Consider the following 17,554-nt stretch of genomic DNA (forward strand, 5'->3'; position numbering starts at 1 on the left):
GCATATATGTGTACTGATCAGACAGTATTTGTCTGCTTGGAAAATTGCATTTCAGTTTTTGTTCTTGTTCAGGGACCATACTTACAGTTGACATTGATTATTATTTCATCGTCATTATCACTGTGTGAATGACAGCAGACCTTTAAGTTCACAATGTGTGATAGATTCATAGTTTCCTGACTGCTGATCCTACCAAACAGAACCTGCAAAACAGTGTCAACAGCACTTGTCAAACTTACAACATTTATCTAAATTGCAAAAATTATTTCTTACTAATAAAATTACCAAAGTCCCCTCTTCTCCCTCCCTAAAGACATTGTTCATGGATATACAGTTAACTTGTATGCATGTACCTGAAATGTTTCAACATATTTATGGGATGGATATTTTACCTGTGCCTGGATCCGAAACATTTCAAAGGCAAAATCCCTTCCAAACCAGAAATCGGAACTTTTAAGATGGTGTAAAACTTACAGGGATTTCTCACTAAACACAACAGAGGTACTAATTACCTGAAAGGCCTTTTGAAATTCCTCCAATGTGTATGTCACAGAACTGTCAGCTCCACTCAGACCTTGAATCAGCTACAAAAACAACAACGACAACAATGACAACAGCTGGAAAATTAAACTTGACAAAGTTCGATGTTACCTAACATCTTGATCTAGAGTGGCTCATAAGGCCTCAGAACTACATGTACTACGTAATTATGAAAAAGGATGAGTCATGAGAAACACCAGCTACATCAGAATGGAGGAAGATCATTGACGGTGGTCAATAAATGATATTATTTTATAACTTACTGTTATGGGTACAATGTAGTCACCAGGTACTACAGTTGTGGGTACCTTCCTTTTGACTTTTGCTGCGTCTGCAACCATAAACAGACTGATATTGGGTTAACCAGCATTTGCTTAATATCAATTGTCTAAAGTAGGGTGGACAGTGAAATACATGTACAGCTGTGAATACAGAATGAGAGCAGCTTATTTGATTAGCCTGTGAAGGGCCTTTGTCCATGAAAAATTGACAAAATGAAAGCCACATTTATTTTTTTCCACTCCAACCTTACTCAGCCTGTAAGGATTTTATCATACATGTAAATGTACCTCCTCATAATTACTAAGCTTGCCTTTTAAGAAAAGTTCAGACAAGTGCCAGTACAAGTAAATGTTGTGAATTAAAATCCTAAATGTACTGCTAACATTTTTTTTTGTGGATAGATATAAATTCTGATGCAACTATGATAAAAATAACTTTATGCCAATAAGTTACCATACTAGTCATTAATATTTACATGTAAACCTGGGAGTCAAAGTGATAGCAACTAAAAATAAGCAAGCCTTGTTTAGTGGTTTGTATGTGAACACCATACCATTATTGACCAGCACCTCCCTGCCAGGATCAAATCTGTCAACTGTAACATCAATACTGTCCTCTCCTGAAAATTTTTATGAAGTTGCAAAACATCATTATTGTCTAACTGACTGTCCTACGCACACAGAACTTCTCTGTCTAAAGAAAATCATAAGTCCAGTGGAAAAATTTTATTTTATACTCACGCGAGTCTACGGAGATGCTCCCAACAAAGAAACACTCAAATGAAGACTTGCTTTGATTGGCATGTCTGCGAGCCAAGCGCAAAGTCTTCTCATTGATATACAACCTCACATTCCTGAAATAAGTGGGGGAGGGAGGGGAGGGGGTGGTTAGTCAATACAACTAGGAATTAGCTCATCAGTACTAAACTTATCTCTAGTTGCTGCAGCCTAAATGATAATTTACATGCAGGTACATGTGTAATTAATGTACACGGCAGAACTGGAATACATGTATTCAGAGTAAAGAAACAAAACAAAAACAAAGACAAAACAGAATTCACCATTCCAGGTAAGATGAAGATAATCTCCCTGACATTTTGAAAGTGATCTTGGTGAGATCACTTTGAGATCACAGGCCCAGCCAGGGTCAAGACCAGATTTTTTGATCAGGAGTCTTGTGTGCTACAATATAACTGACAGACTTCACAGCCTCTCAGAAATGGATCTAAAAAAAATCCAACCAGTAGCAGTGATAAAGAACGCTTAAGGTAAGAACTGACCGTTTTGTTGTCAAATGGAGTGTTTCAGTGTCTCCTTGAGCTGTTCTGTTCCTGTAAGATAAACAGTACGCTGTAAACAGTAATATTATTATATGGCAATGCCAAAGGTTTATAGATGTTTTATACTCACCACAATATTGATTGAGTTGCAGGGAAATTCAGAGGTTCAAGCGTAACACCATTTCTTTGCATTCTGAAAAATGCAAGTACGAGAACAAAAATGATTAAAATTTCCGCTTCTGAGACCTGCCTTCCAAAATGCATTTTAAATACCATTTTAAAATTGGGTTGATGATCAATATTACATCACAATTCAACTTAGAATTAATTGAGCAATGTGATTATATGTAATCTTTGAAAGGATTTCATTACTACTTGTAACTTGGTAATGTTGTCTAACTTCAACCATTGGCAATTGTTTGCTAAAAGGTTGATTAATACTTCCCATCAGAATCATTACTCTTCTATGGAGAGCATAGTTTGTTTTGTAGGCAAATGCATAATGCACACTTGACAGTTATTTGTCTGTTGAGAGGCATCTATGCGTCAAATAGCTGGTTCCTGGTATGAAATGACAAGCTTTGTGCTATCAAAATAAGCCACAGTTTTGAAATAACTTGCTCATTTAGCCTAATGATTGTGAATTAATACTACCAAGAGAGGATTTAAAGGTGCAATGTATGCTCAAAACTTCCTGCATCTAATTTACCCTGTACAAATAGGATGCATTCCTTTGGCATGATCCAGATCAAAATGACTGATCCAAGATCACTTGTGTCACAGTGCATCAACTTATCTAATGAACCCTTGTCAAGAGTGAATTGATTGGTTCCTTTGATGCATCACTACCCAAGTGATCTTGGGTCTTTGATCCTGATCAATTTAACTAATGAATCCTTATCCAGAGTGAATTGACTGGTTCCTTTGATGCATCGCTACCCAAGTGATCTTGGGTTTTTGATCCTGATCAATTTAACTAATGAATCCTTGTCCAGAGTGAATTGATTGGTTTCTTTGATGCATCACTATCCAAGTGATCTTGCATATTTGATCCTGATCCCAATCACGCCAAAGGAACGCACCCTCACTGTGCAATCAGATACATGTACCTCAAATATCCCTGTTCTTCAGCAACATTATCATGTTTGGAAGGAAAAAATGAAGATGGCTGCCCTGTCATGTGCCTGTTCATGCACTTCATCCCTGTAACAAGATTATTCAAATTATGAATTTAAATTATTTTGCGACATTGTAAAGCATGTTCAAATTTCAAAGGTCGCAGAACTAACACTGCTTTCCTTTTAAAGCAGGTTCAAAAACCGAATTAACTAGGAGATCCGATCAAAGAATCTTGTCACGAAACTCGTTGAAATCAACAGTGAGCACGTATCTCTAAACTAATGAACTTGAAACCATCATCATCTAGCGATGTTATTGTAGATGTAAGCTTCGAAGTTTAGCTACGCGCAAAGTTTGAATCACAGTCTTCGCAGAAGCATAACATTACCTTTATAGAAGATAGTTCATCTCGGCTTCAGATCACCGGCAATTTTGTGTGATTTTTACGTTTCATGTTGAAGACATAACAACTAAACAGCATCACTTTCATCTCAAATGTGCCGCGCAAAATTTTCTTGCGAAGTATATCGAATGTTTTGATTGGTTACCAGTGGCCAATCAACGGATCTTTTACATTTCAACAAAAACAAGGCAAGCATGACGTCACAGGTGCCATCTCGTGTGGTCGGCGATAGTCACTTGTTGGAGCAGCGAGGAATTTTCTTCCTGAATCAAACATGGTTTACTGTACTGCGTTCAATTGCAACAACGATGGCAAAAAGATGAAGTCCCTTAGCTTCTTCCAGTTTCCTACTAATGAAAAATACCGTCAGATCTGGAAAGAGAAAGTCCGTCGGTTGAACTGGGAGCCGAACAAGTACTCGAGGTTGTGTTCGGCCCATTTTGAACCTCATTGCTTCCTTCACAACTACAAACTATTTGACTCACTTGGCTTGCCAAGGCCGAAGAAGGCAACGCTGAAGCACGATGCGATTCCAACCATCTTTGATTATGAAGACAGGACGTCTAAACCAGCAAATGAGCAAATCTTGTCGCGTAAACGAAAACACGAGGAATCGAATAGCCAAGTGCCGTGGAAAGGAAGAAAGATGCTCGAGGTAGCTTATTTGTGTCGCGTTTCTATAGAGTTAGCGCTGGATTTGTGTACTCTTTACACCATATAATCTGTCTCTCTTCCTTTTTTCCGGATCTTAGTTATATTCTCTGGTTAAAAGAGGTGGTTTTGGTGTGCGAATTTATAATAATCAAAGCGTATTTATACACAACATGTTTGTCACTCGACTCGCTTTCGTATGGAATGATTCAGCTCGTGACGTACGGTCATAAAGCTTCTTACAGAGCGGAACAAAGTTGAGTTTCTTCAGTTATCCGGAGTTTTCCGCCAAAACACCGCGATCGCGTTACTAACTCACAGATATTAAAATTTTTTTTTTTTTTCACATTATTGTTCAGGAAAGCAATCCGGAGAAACATGCGAAGCGTGGAACAACCGTTAAAAATATGCATAACGTCACATTATTTTTCTGTCTTTAGGTTATAGATTTCAATTCTCTCCTGGATGACTATTTGAGGGGCCTCCAATCTGAGGAAGAACTGCATTTAGCAAATTCATTTCCAATCAAAACAGGTGAATACAAATTACAACAACCATAGTACACATTGACAACAACTAAGATTTTATTATAATATTATTATATTATGATTATAGTATATTCATGATGGTGCAAAATCATCCTTCTGTTTTTTTCCAGTGTGAGTGAGGTTTAAATGAAAAATTAATATTCTACAACAGAACAATGTGCCTTTTTTTCTGAGAGTGGTAGAAATGGTGATTGCAATGTGGAAGCATCCATCAAACAGGACTTCCGGCAACAAAGTTTCATTTAGAGGTGTTAATTTTAGGGTCAGGATCAATACAAAAGGCCACAAGTTGTTGCTACACCACGCAGGCACATGTCATGGAAAATTTTGTGAAAAGAATCATCCCCGCTACAGAATTTTTTTCCCCACAACAGTTTGCTGAAATTCAAACCTTGAATTAGTAATAATTGTTGCTGGGGGAAAATTCTATGATAGGAAAACAGATTTTCACCAAAGTTTTCCATGTCACATGAAGTGAATTGTCACTGCGACTCATCCCTACTTCATGACACAGCACCTTATTCTGGAAACAATGCACATAGAACACTTTGTTACAGAGTCCTGAGGTGACAACTTGTCGGCTTGTGTGTCCTGACATTTATATTCACATGAGAATTATTTTTGAGAAGGTTCACTCGGCAGACCAAAATGACAATATTTGTTTTGTCCATTCACCAAAGAAATGCTCCTATACAGATCACACAGCATACTTTTCATATACCTACGATAACTTTTCTTCTTTTCCAGAATCTGACGAATTAGTGGGTGAAATAATTCCAGGATCATCTCCATGTGAGGTACAAAATTAATATAACAATCTTGTCCTCGGAGTTTGTACATTTTCAGTCAGCAGTGCCCAATCACACAACACTCTAGATAAAGTCACAAATTGGAACCAGAAAATCTTGGCTACAGTTTGACTGGGTGCTTTGCATTATGCCAGAGATTTTGGAAATTTTAGTGGGAAGTCAAATGGAAAGGTCAGTTTCGGTTCATTCCAACCGCAATATTCAGAGGTGGTTCACTTCAACCATTTGAGACTCATGCTAGTAGGGGTTCTTGATTCCATAGGCTTAATTTATTGATCATATAATTTACCTCTTTATTTCTTTCCAGGGTGGTGATAAATTTGTGCTGCTTCTCAACAAGCCATTACCTGCAGACATCGATATCCAGAGTTCACTTTTTTGTGTCCGATTTGGTAGTGGAAGTGTTGTTCCTGCTTCATTGTGGAAAGAGCAGGCAATAATAGGAGAGTACATACCAAGTATGTCTGTTCAATAAAATTTTTAAAACTTGTGATAACTAGCATGATGCATGCAGAGCTAGGGTTTCATTAAGGGCTGGATTAATGGGCTGTGACCTGGACAATTTTGCCCAGCTGGTTTGACCATCTAGTGGAAAATATTTCGTACAAAGAAGTTCAGATCAAGTAGTTTTCCCTGTCTGTGAAAACCAGTTGCCCTCCAGCAGAAAAGGTTAATAAAACCCCTACAGAGCACTATGTTACCATGATAGTTCCTACACACAATACTGGCCTGCTGTACATGTACAATGCTGACCAACATTACTGTCAGTAATAACTTATGTTACATTGTAAGTAATATGAGTTATGTTATTTATTGAGGGGGGTGCCCCTGGACCCCCTACAGGGGACCACCTTTGGTGGTCCATATCTCAAACCCCCTTCTCTAAAATCCTTTTAATTATCAGCTTCAGGAGAGGAATTAATTGCAGGTGTACCGTGTATTAATCAAGTTGTCCATCCATACATACATCCATGATGTGACGGTGGACTAATATTAAAAAATGAAGCTAAATGTTTTATTTTTGTTTGACCTGCTCAGGAAGTGACAAGCCAGGTGTCGTTGTTGCACAACTGGAAACAACTGATGGCAAAGTTCTAGGAAGCACAAAATTTATATACAAAGAAGAGATCTCAACTGGGTTTCGGAAGCTTGTTTGTAGTAAAAATTATGGAGGAAGATTTGTCAAGGCATTGTCTAGTGCGGAAACTAAGAAAGATCCACCTCTGAACAGTCAAGCAAAAACAAGTCCAGGTAAGGATTTGCCATTAAGAAGCAGTCATCTCTCTTAATTTGTTCAATTTGTTTCCTGTCTTGGGAGACCTGACCCACTCAGTACATGTATGACCATGTATGATTTGATTGAATGAGTCAAGCTTGCTGAATCAAGCTGGCAGACGTGTGACCTGTTTATGCCTTTGCTTATTAATAACTAAGCTTTTTCCTGAAGTTGACCATTCCTCAACCTAAATTGCACCCCTCTGACCAGTTATGCTGGACAAGAATTCTGTAGTCTGTGGTGCTGCATGGTGGAATAACCGTCCAACTATTATTAGATTACCTATGATGTTAGGTTAAATACACCATTTTGCTAATGCTAGCGCAAGTCCCTTGTGGGGGGCAAAATTTTGATCTATTTAATGAATTAATGAGGCCATTTTTGGCTGAGTGATCACTTCTTGCCCCCACAAGGGCATGGAACTAGGAAATATTTGCCGGGCTACATCACTTTTGTTTTGAGTGAAACACAAAGCACCCTTGAAAAGAAAAACTTTTTGTTTTTATATTTTAAGTCGTCCATCCATCCATTCTGCTGTGCCTGCGATAACACAATCAAATGTGTCACCTCTCTTGAACCTGCGAAAGGGTTCACTTATTAGCTTGTAAGTGAGCAGAACTTTTTTTTTTTACCAGTCAACCTTTGCTTTTTCAACAGATACAGTCTTGTTGCCTCCTCCGGAATCAAGTCTTGAACTGACTAGCATTTTGAGATTGATGCTGTACATAGCTGCCAAGCAAGAATCTGGTGGATTTGTAGAGGACCTTTTCAAAACCAAAGTAGGAAAAGCTTTGATAAACTCAATCAAGGATGAAGAAAAGAACAAAGAACATGCATCGCAATCAACTTTACAGCAAGGACTGACTTCCTATCTTGCAAATATGTCTAACAGGTGACAAACTACTGTAGTGGTCAGATGAATTAAAATCTGTCTTTAGAGATTACTGGAAACAAATATGTGTTGTTACAACCAGTGTTTCAAGGGCAAAGACCTAAAAATGGTATCTGGGCAAGTTGAAACTTCTATTTGCATTTTGATTTATATGTAGGTAAGGTAAAGTCTGCATATGAGCCAAGTGGCTCAGTGACTAGGCGTATTTCTACTCCCCCCTGGATGGGATGTTAGTTCATTGCAGGGTTTCCCCCCAGCATTAAGGTTGCTGGTACCCATTTATACACCTTGGTGGAGAGAGGCACAACAATGTCCCCAGCCAGGGCTTGAACCTGGATTGCCTGATCTGGAAAAATGAGTGCACTATCCATGTGGTAGTGATCCTGAAATTTAACAGCAATATATAACTCATAAAAGATGAAATTTTCAGAATGTTGTCAGCATGCGACAAAGAAAAAGTCTGACTAGTGAGTCTTTGACAAAATCTGAACCGATGACCTCACAGATACTCATCAGTTGGTCTAACCACAAAAGTACTGACATGGAAAGCATTTTTTTGTTTAAAGTTTTTTATCTAACTTTCAAACTTTACTGGGGGGGGGGGGGGGCAACAATATTGTAAATTTGTCTGTGTGGTGTTTTCAGGAATAGCTTGCAACTGAAGTGCTTTCAAACTGCAAAATTACTCAAGATATATCAAAACCAACTTATCAGCAGCCAACATGAATAAATAGTCTGACTGGCATAATTACAGTTACATGTAACTTCATATAAAACTGCTGCTGATCAAGTCTGGATAATTTATTATTTTAGATAAGATCTTGAACTTTTTCCTCTCAATTCCAGGCTTACTGCTGAAGAAAAAGAGAGAGAGGCGATGGCAGCAGCAAAACTAGTCAAAGTTGAAGAGAAAAAACAACTAAAACCTGTTAAAAAACCAGGTGAGACACTCAGTGAAGCCTTTAGTTCTTTGCTCGATCAACATGGTAATTCTCCAAACTAATAAGCTAACATTTCTTTCACAATTGATTATGAGAATTTGATGGTTCATGTACATCAAGGTCATGTGTCATGATGTGATGGTCTGATGTATTCTCGCATTTCTGTGTGATATTGTAACCAGGAGAAGTAAGATATTATATACTTCTAGGGAAAACATTTACAAATACTTGTGGTTCCAAGAGAACGTTTACTGTTTTTATTATACATTGAACTCACTATCTCTTTTCTGATTGGCTGAAAGCATACAGTGAATTTTCGAAATCAGCGCCTGTGACATCATCTAGCTGCAGATTATACAATAATCATGTCAAGGAAACTCAAGGTCACGGGTAATCATGTCATGTATGACTGCAGTGCATGATTTCTAAGGGTAATCATGTCAAGTTCGCACGCTTTGTGTTGCTTGCCATCAGTGAAGAAGTAAAAACATGACATTTTGGTAAGGGTTATCAGCCTCAGCCTTCGGCTTCAGCTGATAACCCCTACCTGGGTGATTTGGTACAGGCACAATTTCATTTAACCCTTTCTTGCAATAGGGACATGTGTATACATGACATTTTTTTTCTCTGTGTAACTTGATATTTTCAGCTTACGGAGCATTAGTGAAACTCTTTTTAGGCAGTGATCATGTGCATTATTTTTTTGGGTACAAGTTTGCTTGCAGGATATTTATTGTCAAAATACCCTGCCCCCCCCCCCCCCCCTCAGAAATCAAATGGTCTACCCCTTAGCTGCAATTAGTAGTGGACATAAATAGCCAGAGCTCATTATATATTTTTTTTGTTGCCAGCTCTCAAGAAAAAAGAAGTAAAAACCAAACCAAAGAAACCAGGTAAAGGGAAGCTGAAATCCACCAAGAAAACAGCCAGTGGAAATACACGTGCTATTGGAACAGACTGTTCTGGTGAGAAAAATATTCAACTTGTTTTTGCTGGTTAGAGAGTCTATGGATACTTACCATTCAGTCAAAAAATCCGGAAATTTCGGTTAAAAGTCAAGTGGAACATTAATTTGCTAGAAAAATCTGTTGAGAAATAATAATTTGTAAATTGCCTTTAGAGGTAGTGTGGAAAAGAGTAGCTGAAAATTCCATACCATCTACTGAATTCCGCAGTTTGTCGGCAATTGAATACAATGAGAGGGAGTCAAATTGTAAATGGTACTTAAAGGGTGGACCATTTGACTTTTGAGGAGTTGTGGCGGGGGCGATTTTGAAAAAGAATATCCTGCAAGCATACTTGTTCCAAAAACGATTAATGCACACGACCACTGCTGAAAAAATTTCATGCACGTTCAATGAGCCGAAAGAGGCCTGTTACACTGAGAAAATGATATCATGCGTACACTCCCATCCACAGAAAAAAAAAAACTTCTCGTGCATGAAAGGGTTAAAAAAAATTATACCTCTACAACTACCAAATCTCCCACACCCTCCCACCCCTCAAAGGTCAAATGGTCCATCTTCAAGTGCCATCTCATTCGGTTGGTTTGCCGATTTTGAGGAAACGCTGACCATTAATCAACGGCCTTCCAAACTGGTTTATTCTGACATAAGGGAGGAAAACTATATGTTTTTTTTCGGACAGTGCTGAATAGGAGGAGTCAGGTAGCACGGTGCAGTGGATACCACGTGGATTTAATCGCTCTATCTTTGTTATCCTCTTGTGTCTAGAGCTCTCTCACGTTGGAGTCTAAACGGGGAGACCTGACTAAGAGGTTCGAGGGGGGGGGGGGGACCTGCAATGGACGATAATGCCATCCAGTGGGGGGGCGTAACAATACCTCTTGAAGCTTCTTGTTAAGGAAACCTTATTTATAAAATGTTAGTTGTGTGGGCTGTTTCCCCTGTGAATGAGCTTTACTTTAATTTGTGATTTCAGATGTATCGACCTCCAAGACAAATTCTCTGCTAATGTTGTCAAGCATTGCGCTGGGTGACTTAAACTTTCATTCTCATGAAAACGGCGTCACGGTAGATGTTTCACTAAACACATCACAAAACTCCTTACTTTCTGTTAAGAAGGAGAAAGAGTCTTCGTATCAAAGCCACAATGCCAAGAGGAAATTGCTACTACTTCCATCAGGCTCAACACGTTTACCGCCTCAGAGTGAATTGTTAAAACTTAAAACAAGTTCTGCGGTAAACCGAGGGACACTCCATTTAGAAAATGATATGACTGCCGCAGACGTCCTTAAAGAAGTGCGGACGGTTCTAAGCTCTCTTGGAAAGAAAAGGTAACAATTTTTATTTTTAATTTGCGTTTCTGTCGCACAACATGACTGGTATAACATTACGGCGAACTAACAAACAACCGTTTACTAATGAACGTTTTATTATGCCAAAGATTCCAGAAATTTTGGTCGGAATTTAAATAGAAAGGTCCGTTTCGGTTTCTTCCGACCGGAATATTCGGGATCACCTCTGGAGGTGGTCCACTTACTTCGGTCGGATTGTTCGGATTATTCCGACCGAAATTCGCCGTTCCATTTTTGACAAACCGGTTCTTTGCCCTAATTAGGGAATTCGGAAAAGGAATAAAAAATGGCAAGAGTCATTCCTATTTGTTGGCCCGGTTTAATCGGAAAATGTCGTTCCATCTTACTCGGGTATTCCCACTGATCTCTGACCGGTCGGTTTGGCATAATGGGAAGCACCCTATGTATCTGCCCTATCAAGAAACATGTCTGACGTGTAGCGCTATGAACCAATCTGAGCTCGAGGCAAAATCGTGTAGCTCGCGTCAAGCGCGGGGTAAACCAAGTTACGGCTTGGTTGGGTTTCTCTTCTGATTAGTTGATAAAATAGTATATTCAATCTGATTGGTTGGTGATTGTGTACGCTTTTTTAAGCAATTCGATTGCCTAAAACTGAAACTGAAAAAGACGTTCAAAAACCTCAACAATCACGAAACAATGATTGACATGATTTAACTTTCCTTTCAGAATTCGTCTCGCTGCGGCGGACTCTTCAGGCAAATTGGATTTCTTTAAAGGCACAAAATGGACAGCGAAGACACTACGTCAGAGAATAAAATCTAACTCGGTCTTGTACGTTGTACCATCGGTAAGTAGACCTACAATATGCAATTTGCCTTTCATTTCCTGTCACTATAATAAGCTATAATGGCAATTAAGAGTATAATTGAGCACTGCACTTGGACTACATTCTGCAGGACCCAAAAGGTTACGGACAGGGTTTTCTCCCGTCCACACTACGCCACACTATGCCGAAGAAATTTGAAAACGTAGCTTTATTTCTATGGCTTGGCATACTGTTCACACTAATCCGTCACGAAAAGGGAGCTTTTCGAAAAAGCTCTTCAAACTGGAGGAATTTGAAAACGCCGTCTTTTCGCGTTCGTGTGGACGGAAAACATTTTGAAAACGCAGCTTTTCGAAAACGATGATGTCACGATAATCATGTGATTTCCCTGACCGAGTTTTCCTCAAACACAAATCCAAAATGACCGGTGATTGTTGCGTTTTATAATGCGTCCGGCGTAGTGTGGACGGAAAGCATTTGTCTGATGAGTTTCCAGAGTGAAACCTCTGTTTTCAAATTCCTCCGGCGTAGTGTGGACGAGTATATGCCACTGACAATCAATTATTCGTATCATTGATAGTGTTTTCGTCACATCCTTGTTCAGTAATTTAACTTTTCTATGTCTTCTATCTTTTAGAGTTGAATGGCCACCTTAAGAGCAATTCCTGATAGCATGCAGTAGAGTGGGAGGCGACATACAGAGGAAACTCGTCTTCGTTTAAAGATTCATCTTGCAGTGGAACTTTTATCATACATCAACAACCAAAGATTCCAACGTTTTACAGTTTTTCATTCAAGACAAAGCTTATTTTCCAATCACTTTTCCCGTGTATTTTAACAGTGATTAGTTTGTGAAGACCTTGCTAGCAGTTGAAAATTCTGAAGATTAAACTTTTTAAGTTTTTTTCCTAGACATTTGCCGTCTCTGTTCACACGGCACCGCTACAGCTCAATAGAGTTACAAACGGTAAAACTTGTTAAACCGTGAGCGACAGAAATAAGTTTGAAATACGGTTAGACCCTACTAATTTGGAAGGGTGGGGGGAGGGCTGGGGGAGGTCTCTGAGTATCCCACATCCCGTTAATTTGTAGTCTAAACATCCCGGATGCCGTTAATTCCAGTTGCAAAAATTAACGCTTTTTCAACTCAATATCTTGTTTTATCTGATCTTAATATCACATACAGTAAAAATCCGCATATGAGAGCCTAGAATTTTCAAGGTCAGGCTGAACAGGTTCTTACATTTTAGGGTGGTTTTTCACAATTCAGGCTGATAAGGTTCTTAATAGGTCTTTATTTCTCAGAGGTTGCACATGTATATTTTTTATTTCACATGGACAAAACTGAGTGTTGAGATGGTAAAACAATCAATTTAAGGTCCAATATATCCCGAATCCCTAAAACCCTTCTAGCCCCTTAACTTTCAAAGCCGCCATGATCGAAACAATGAAAAAGTAAAAAAAAAAAAAAAAAAAAAACACTCGCGCGAGCCCAGCGACAGCGCGAGGTCGCACAAAAGTGGCGGCAAATGGAAAGAACCCCGAGGGAGTGGGAGAGGGGTTTCTGGGACGGCCGATATTGGTAGCTATAATCCATGAAGTGTTTGCGCTAGCGCGCGATTGGTCTAAACGCATCACGGAATATCCGAGTTATATTCCACAACTTTCAAACCCCGCGTGTTGCGAAAAACATTTGAAGGATAAACACAATAGCCTCCGTTTGGTGCGAAAATATGCTCGGATACTTGTCCTTGGACATTATCTGTTCCTTGAAGTTCACAGTTTTCCTCGCTCTTGGTTAACTGTTCGCTTCTCAAAACAGATAATGTCCGGGGACAAACATCCGATCATATTTCCGCGCCAAATGGAGGCTATTGTTGATATATTGTCAATATTTGATGGAAAAATACAAATAATCGCATTTGCAAGTACTTTTTTTTTTTTCACTTTTTGCGCCTTCCATATTGATCAATGAACCTATTTTATTCTTTTAAAAAATGATAATCCCGGAATCTCTCAATTTAAATATCCCGTGTCCCATTAATTCCCCACTCGCCCCCCAATATCTCGTATCCCGTTAATTCCCCTCCGCCCCCGCCCAATATCTCCCTGTAATTTTTTACCAAAACATCCCATATCCCAAAAAACCTCTAATCGGGCGTCAGTGAGATAAGAACTTTACTGTCAGTGAAATGGAAGTGTTTGGGTTTGAGAGGTACTGAAAGCTTTATATTATTACTATCTGACTGACATAGGTTACATCTCAGTTTTGTTATCGGTAACTCATTGTCTAAGTCGTTACACGGGAAAGCGATGAAGTGCTACTTTTAACAACAAAGAAGCCTAAGCTGTGTATTACACCGTGATAAAACACGATGGGCATTTGAGAACACGAGGGAAATGTAGCTAACTGTCAGTAGAAAACACGAGTCGCAGGCGAGTGTTTCCTACATTTCTCGAGTGTTCTCAAATGTCCGGAGTGTTTTATCACAGTGCAATACACGGCTTAGGCTTCTTCATTTACTCTATGATATAGAGGTAATGTAGCGAAAAACAATAAAACACGCCTTTTCTATGTTTTACTTTCAAATAAATAACGGCAATTTAAAATTCACAAACATGTTTCTATTCTCTTCACATATCGTAACACACCGATGAAGGCAGATGTTTCTGTCAAAACATGTTTGTGAATTTTGAAATTGTCGTCATTTATTTGAAATTAATTGTTATTTTCCTGCTGTCCAAACCTTTCGATAAACTTTTGTCATCTTTCTTGGTGTAAGTATTTTTACTGTCTTTGCTTGTTTGTGCTTTTTTCGTTATTTTTCTTCTTCCTTCCCCAGTCTTCTGCGCATTTGCGCGTTTAACTTTGCTTAACTATTTTCGGAAACCTAAATTTTGACCATTTTGTGCGTTACAGAAGATATATGTATTTGTATATTTAGGTAAATTGTCTTGCCGATGACAGCATTTATACTTATTGTTAATTAAGTCCTAGGTATCCTTTACAGACATAAGGTTTATTTGCTTCCCTGGGCTTCCTTGCCTTATAGATTGATATTTTATAAATATATTTACAATAATGCAAAGAGAATAAAAAAATATATATATAATTTGTAGTCAAATCCACTTGCGCGTTATTTGTTGTTTAATTTTCGTGTGTTTTTACGTAATCGTAAAAATAGTCAAGAACGTCGAAAAGGAGGATCTGATGGAGGTTACTGTCACGTTGTAATTGCGCGTGATCTGTTACGTGACGAGTGTTGTGTTACATGTACTAATAAAATATTAATAGATTTTCGAAACTAATCGAAAATTCAGAGAATCAAAGTTCAGACAATTCAGACAGAAAAGTTCGAGTAGTTCGTCATTCTATACCGAAGATGTCTGCATCGCGTAATTTGGACAAAGAAAGCAGTCCGCCCGGCGATGAAGCTCTCGATAAAGTCAATAAACACATCAAAGAAGTCTTCGACATCTTAACGAACGAGACGAACAAAGTTCGCAAGGAAAAGAATGCTTTTGATGAGGGTGCAAAGAAGCTCGAGCACGTTCACTTCCCAGGAATGGTGAAACTTAATGTCGGCGGCCACCTCTTCTCAACCAGTCTGGAAACCCTGACTAAAGATCCAGGTATGTCTTGAAATTGATTTGTTATTCTGAAATCTCGAAATTTTGAAATACTTTATAAAAAAAACAGTTTCTGATAATGTGTTTATCTCAGATTCGATGTTACACGCCATGTTTTCGGGAAGATTGGACACAAAGCCAAGCGAAGATGGATCTTACTTTATTGATCGTGACGGAACTCACTTCCGGTATATCCTGAATTATCTTCGCACAGGGCAACTTATTGTGCCTCAAGACAGGACTGTTTGTAGAGAGATACTGGCCGAGGCCGAATTTTATCAAGTTGAAGAAATAATATATGACCTGAGAGCAGGATCCTTGCAAGAATCTTCCATTCTGTCATCAGATCAATGCAAAACCTTAATAACCTGGTTGAGGGACTCCTGGAACCAAAGCAAGGGCAACTTGTTCCCTTGCTTCCTATATCGCGCTTCGTGGAATGGCTGGGATGCGTCCTTCTTTCACGACTGTTGTGACAACAAGGGAGCAACGGTGACAGTGATCAAGAGTGGACATTACATATTTGGAGGCTGTACCGTGCGATCGTGGGGAGGTACGTCTTACCTAGCTTACAAGTTAAGCGCGTGTCCATGAGAAAACCAGGCAGGAGGTGATATAGTTGGTTACAGTGTTCCCTTCATCATAATCCCGTGGGGGGGGGGGGGGGGGCACTGCCATATATGGGCTATATAGGTATGTGCCGCTGTGAAGGGTATGGTTTTCAAGCAGTTTACTCTAGGATAGGGTATATAAATCAGAGCGTTTGGGTCTAGAATAGGGTATCATTTTCCACAAAACTGACTGGTTGGTTGAAGATTTTATCTAGAGTAAGGAAACCAGGGATTGCCACTCAAAAATGTAAAAAACAATTAATTGGCAAGTTTAAATTTACGCAAATCAGCCTCAACAGTGTCGATAGATGGGAGGATTTTGGGAGTTTGCTGTAGTATAGGTTAGCAAAATTCAGCTGAACTAGCTCTAGTATAGCCTAAGGGTTCCAGGGTCCCAGCGGCACATCCCCACCCAGAAATTCCCAAAGTACCCCCCCCGGATCATAATGGAGTTTAAGAAAGAGCTTTGGATCCCGGAAGAAGTGTTTCCCTACCCCGAATAGACTGAGGCATCCCTTCAATGGGCAACGGGTACAAAGACTGTATGAACATATTTTCGGGACCAAAGTTTGTGTCCCCAGAATGGATGTTTCCCTTGAATAGAGGTGCCCCAAAGGAAGGGGTTCCATTGTATGCAACAATATGCCAATCTCATGACTCTTTTAGTGATTTGGGTTCGCCTCTGTAACTAAGCGATCGACCACAATGTTTTCCTCCTTAATTAGGTTCTGGAGAGTGGAGAAAAGCATCGAATTCGTTCCTGTTCAGTCTTGTCAACCCAAGCGGTCTGCCACCAACAAAGATGCCTTTGAAAGCTGGACAAGAAGGATGTGCTATCTATTGGGATAGAGAAAAAGGACCAGTATTTGGAAGTGGCCACGATCTTTATATTCCCACTTCACCGAATTTCAACAACTGCTCAACTACCCTGAATGCCACCTACCAGTGTCCGGCCGGTCAGGATGCTACCACATTTTTAGCAGGAAATCAATACTTTACTGTCAGTGAAATGGAAGTCTTTGGGTTTGAGGAGTGTTGAGATGGTTACTTTCTGACTACGAAGAAGTACGATTACATCTTATTTTAATCTTAAAACAGCTCAGCAGTTGATTGTAGCTGTCCTTACAAAAGTAAAAGTCATTGAAGCCTCTTGGATGTTTTCAGTTTAATGGAAATCCAATACGGAACTCGTTAAAATCTTTTGGCTATGTTGGACTGTAATAGTTGTTAATATTCTTTCATGTTTTAAGTTGAAACGGGTTTAAGCTCGATCGCGTCAAATTAATGATCAAACTTTTTAATCAAACATTAGTTGGGCTAAATAGGTAAATACCCGTAATCCAATATTGTTCGTAATTTAAAATGCAGTATGAAAATGCTTGATTGGGTATTGCACGTATACGTTTTTGGTATACTAATGAGGTCCAATAAACTCTATATGATAATGATTGTTATATAGCTGAAGTTTA

General features: G+C 39.1%; 3 protein-coding genes across 3 annotated transcripts in view; 2 read left to right on the top strand and 1 right to left on the bottom strand.

The window, feature by feature from the left end:
- Positions 1–3,740, bottom strand: part of LOC110062168 (uncharacterized) — a 17,364-nt gene extending 13,624 nt beyond the window's left edge. Inside the window, exons 1-9 of the mRNA XM_089287044.1 lie at positions 3,609–3,740; positions 3,211–3,304; positions 2,232–2,294; positions 2,102–2,152; positions 1,563–1,675; positions 1,376–1,441; positions 804–871; positions 513–584; positions 86–203 (exon numbers count right to left, since the gene is read on the bottom strand). Coding sequence (XP_089143170.1) covers positions 86–203; positions 513–584; positions 804–871; positions 1,376–1,441; positions 1,563–1,675; positions 2,102–2,152; positions 2,232–2,294; positions 3,211–3,302 — 643 coding nt within the window. The 5' untranslated portion in view covers positions 3,303–3,304; positions 3,609–3,740. The remainder of the gene's footprint in view (positions 1–85; positions 204–512; positions 585–803; positions 872–1,375; positions 1,442–1,562; positions 1,676–2,101; positions 2,153–2,231; positions 2,295–3,210; positions 3,305–3,608) is intronic.
- Positions 3,741–3,811: 71 nt separating this feature from the next.
- LOC110062256 (uncharacterized) lies at positions 3,812–13,323 on the top strand. The gene is made up of 11 exons (XM_089287049.1): positions 3,812–4,278; positions 4,715–4,808; positions 5,570–5,619; positions 5,939–6,089; positions 6,670–6,882; positions 7,565–7,799; positions 8,646–8,740; positions 9,592–9,705; positions 10,682–11,036; positions 11,745–11,865; positions 12,482–13,323. Exons 1-11 carry the CDS (start codon positions 3,898–3,900, stop codon positions 12,485–12,487), a joined length of 1,815 nt encoding a protein of 604 aa, XP_089143175.1. The 5' UTR covers positions 3,812–3,897; the 3' UTR covers positions 12,488–13,323.
- A 1,834-nt stretch (positions 13,324–15,157) lies between these two features.
- LOC149114497 (BTB/POZ domain-containing adapter for CUL3-mediated RhoA degradation protein 2-like) lies at positions 15,158–17,530 on the top strand. Its single transcript, XM_089287054.1, has 3 exons — positions 15,158–15,477; positions 15,569–16,027; positions 16,811–17,530. Exons 1-3 carry the CDS (start codon positions 15,228–15,230, stop codon positions 17,122–17,124), a joined length of 1,023 nt encoding a protein of 340 aa, XP_089143180.1. The 5' UTR covers positions 15,158–15,227; the 3' UTR covers positions 17,125–17,530.
- The last annotated feature ends 24 nt before the right edge of the window (positions 17,531–17,554 follow it).

This window comes from Orbicella faveolata, unplaced genomic scaffold (assembly GCF_042242905.1).
Source record: "Orbicella faveolata isolate gen_17 unplaced genomic scaffold, um_ofav_v1 contig_14, whole genome shotgun sequence".
In the NCBI taxonomy this organism is placed as follows: domain Eukaryota; kingdom Metazoa; phylum Cnidaria; class Anthozoa; order Scleractinia; family Merulinidae; genus Orbicella; species Orbicella faveolata.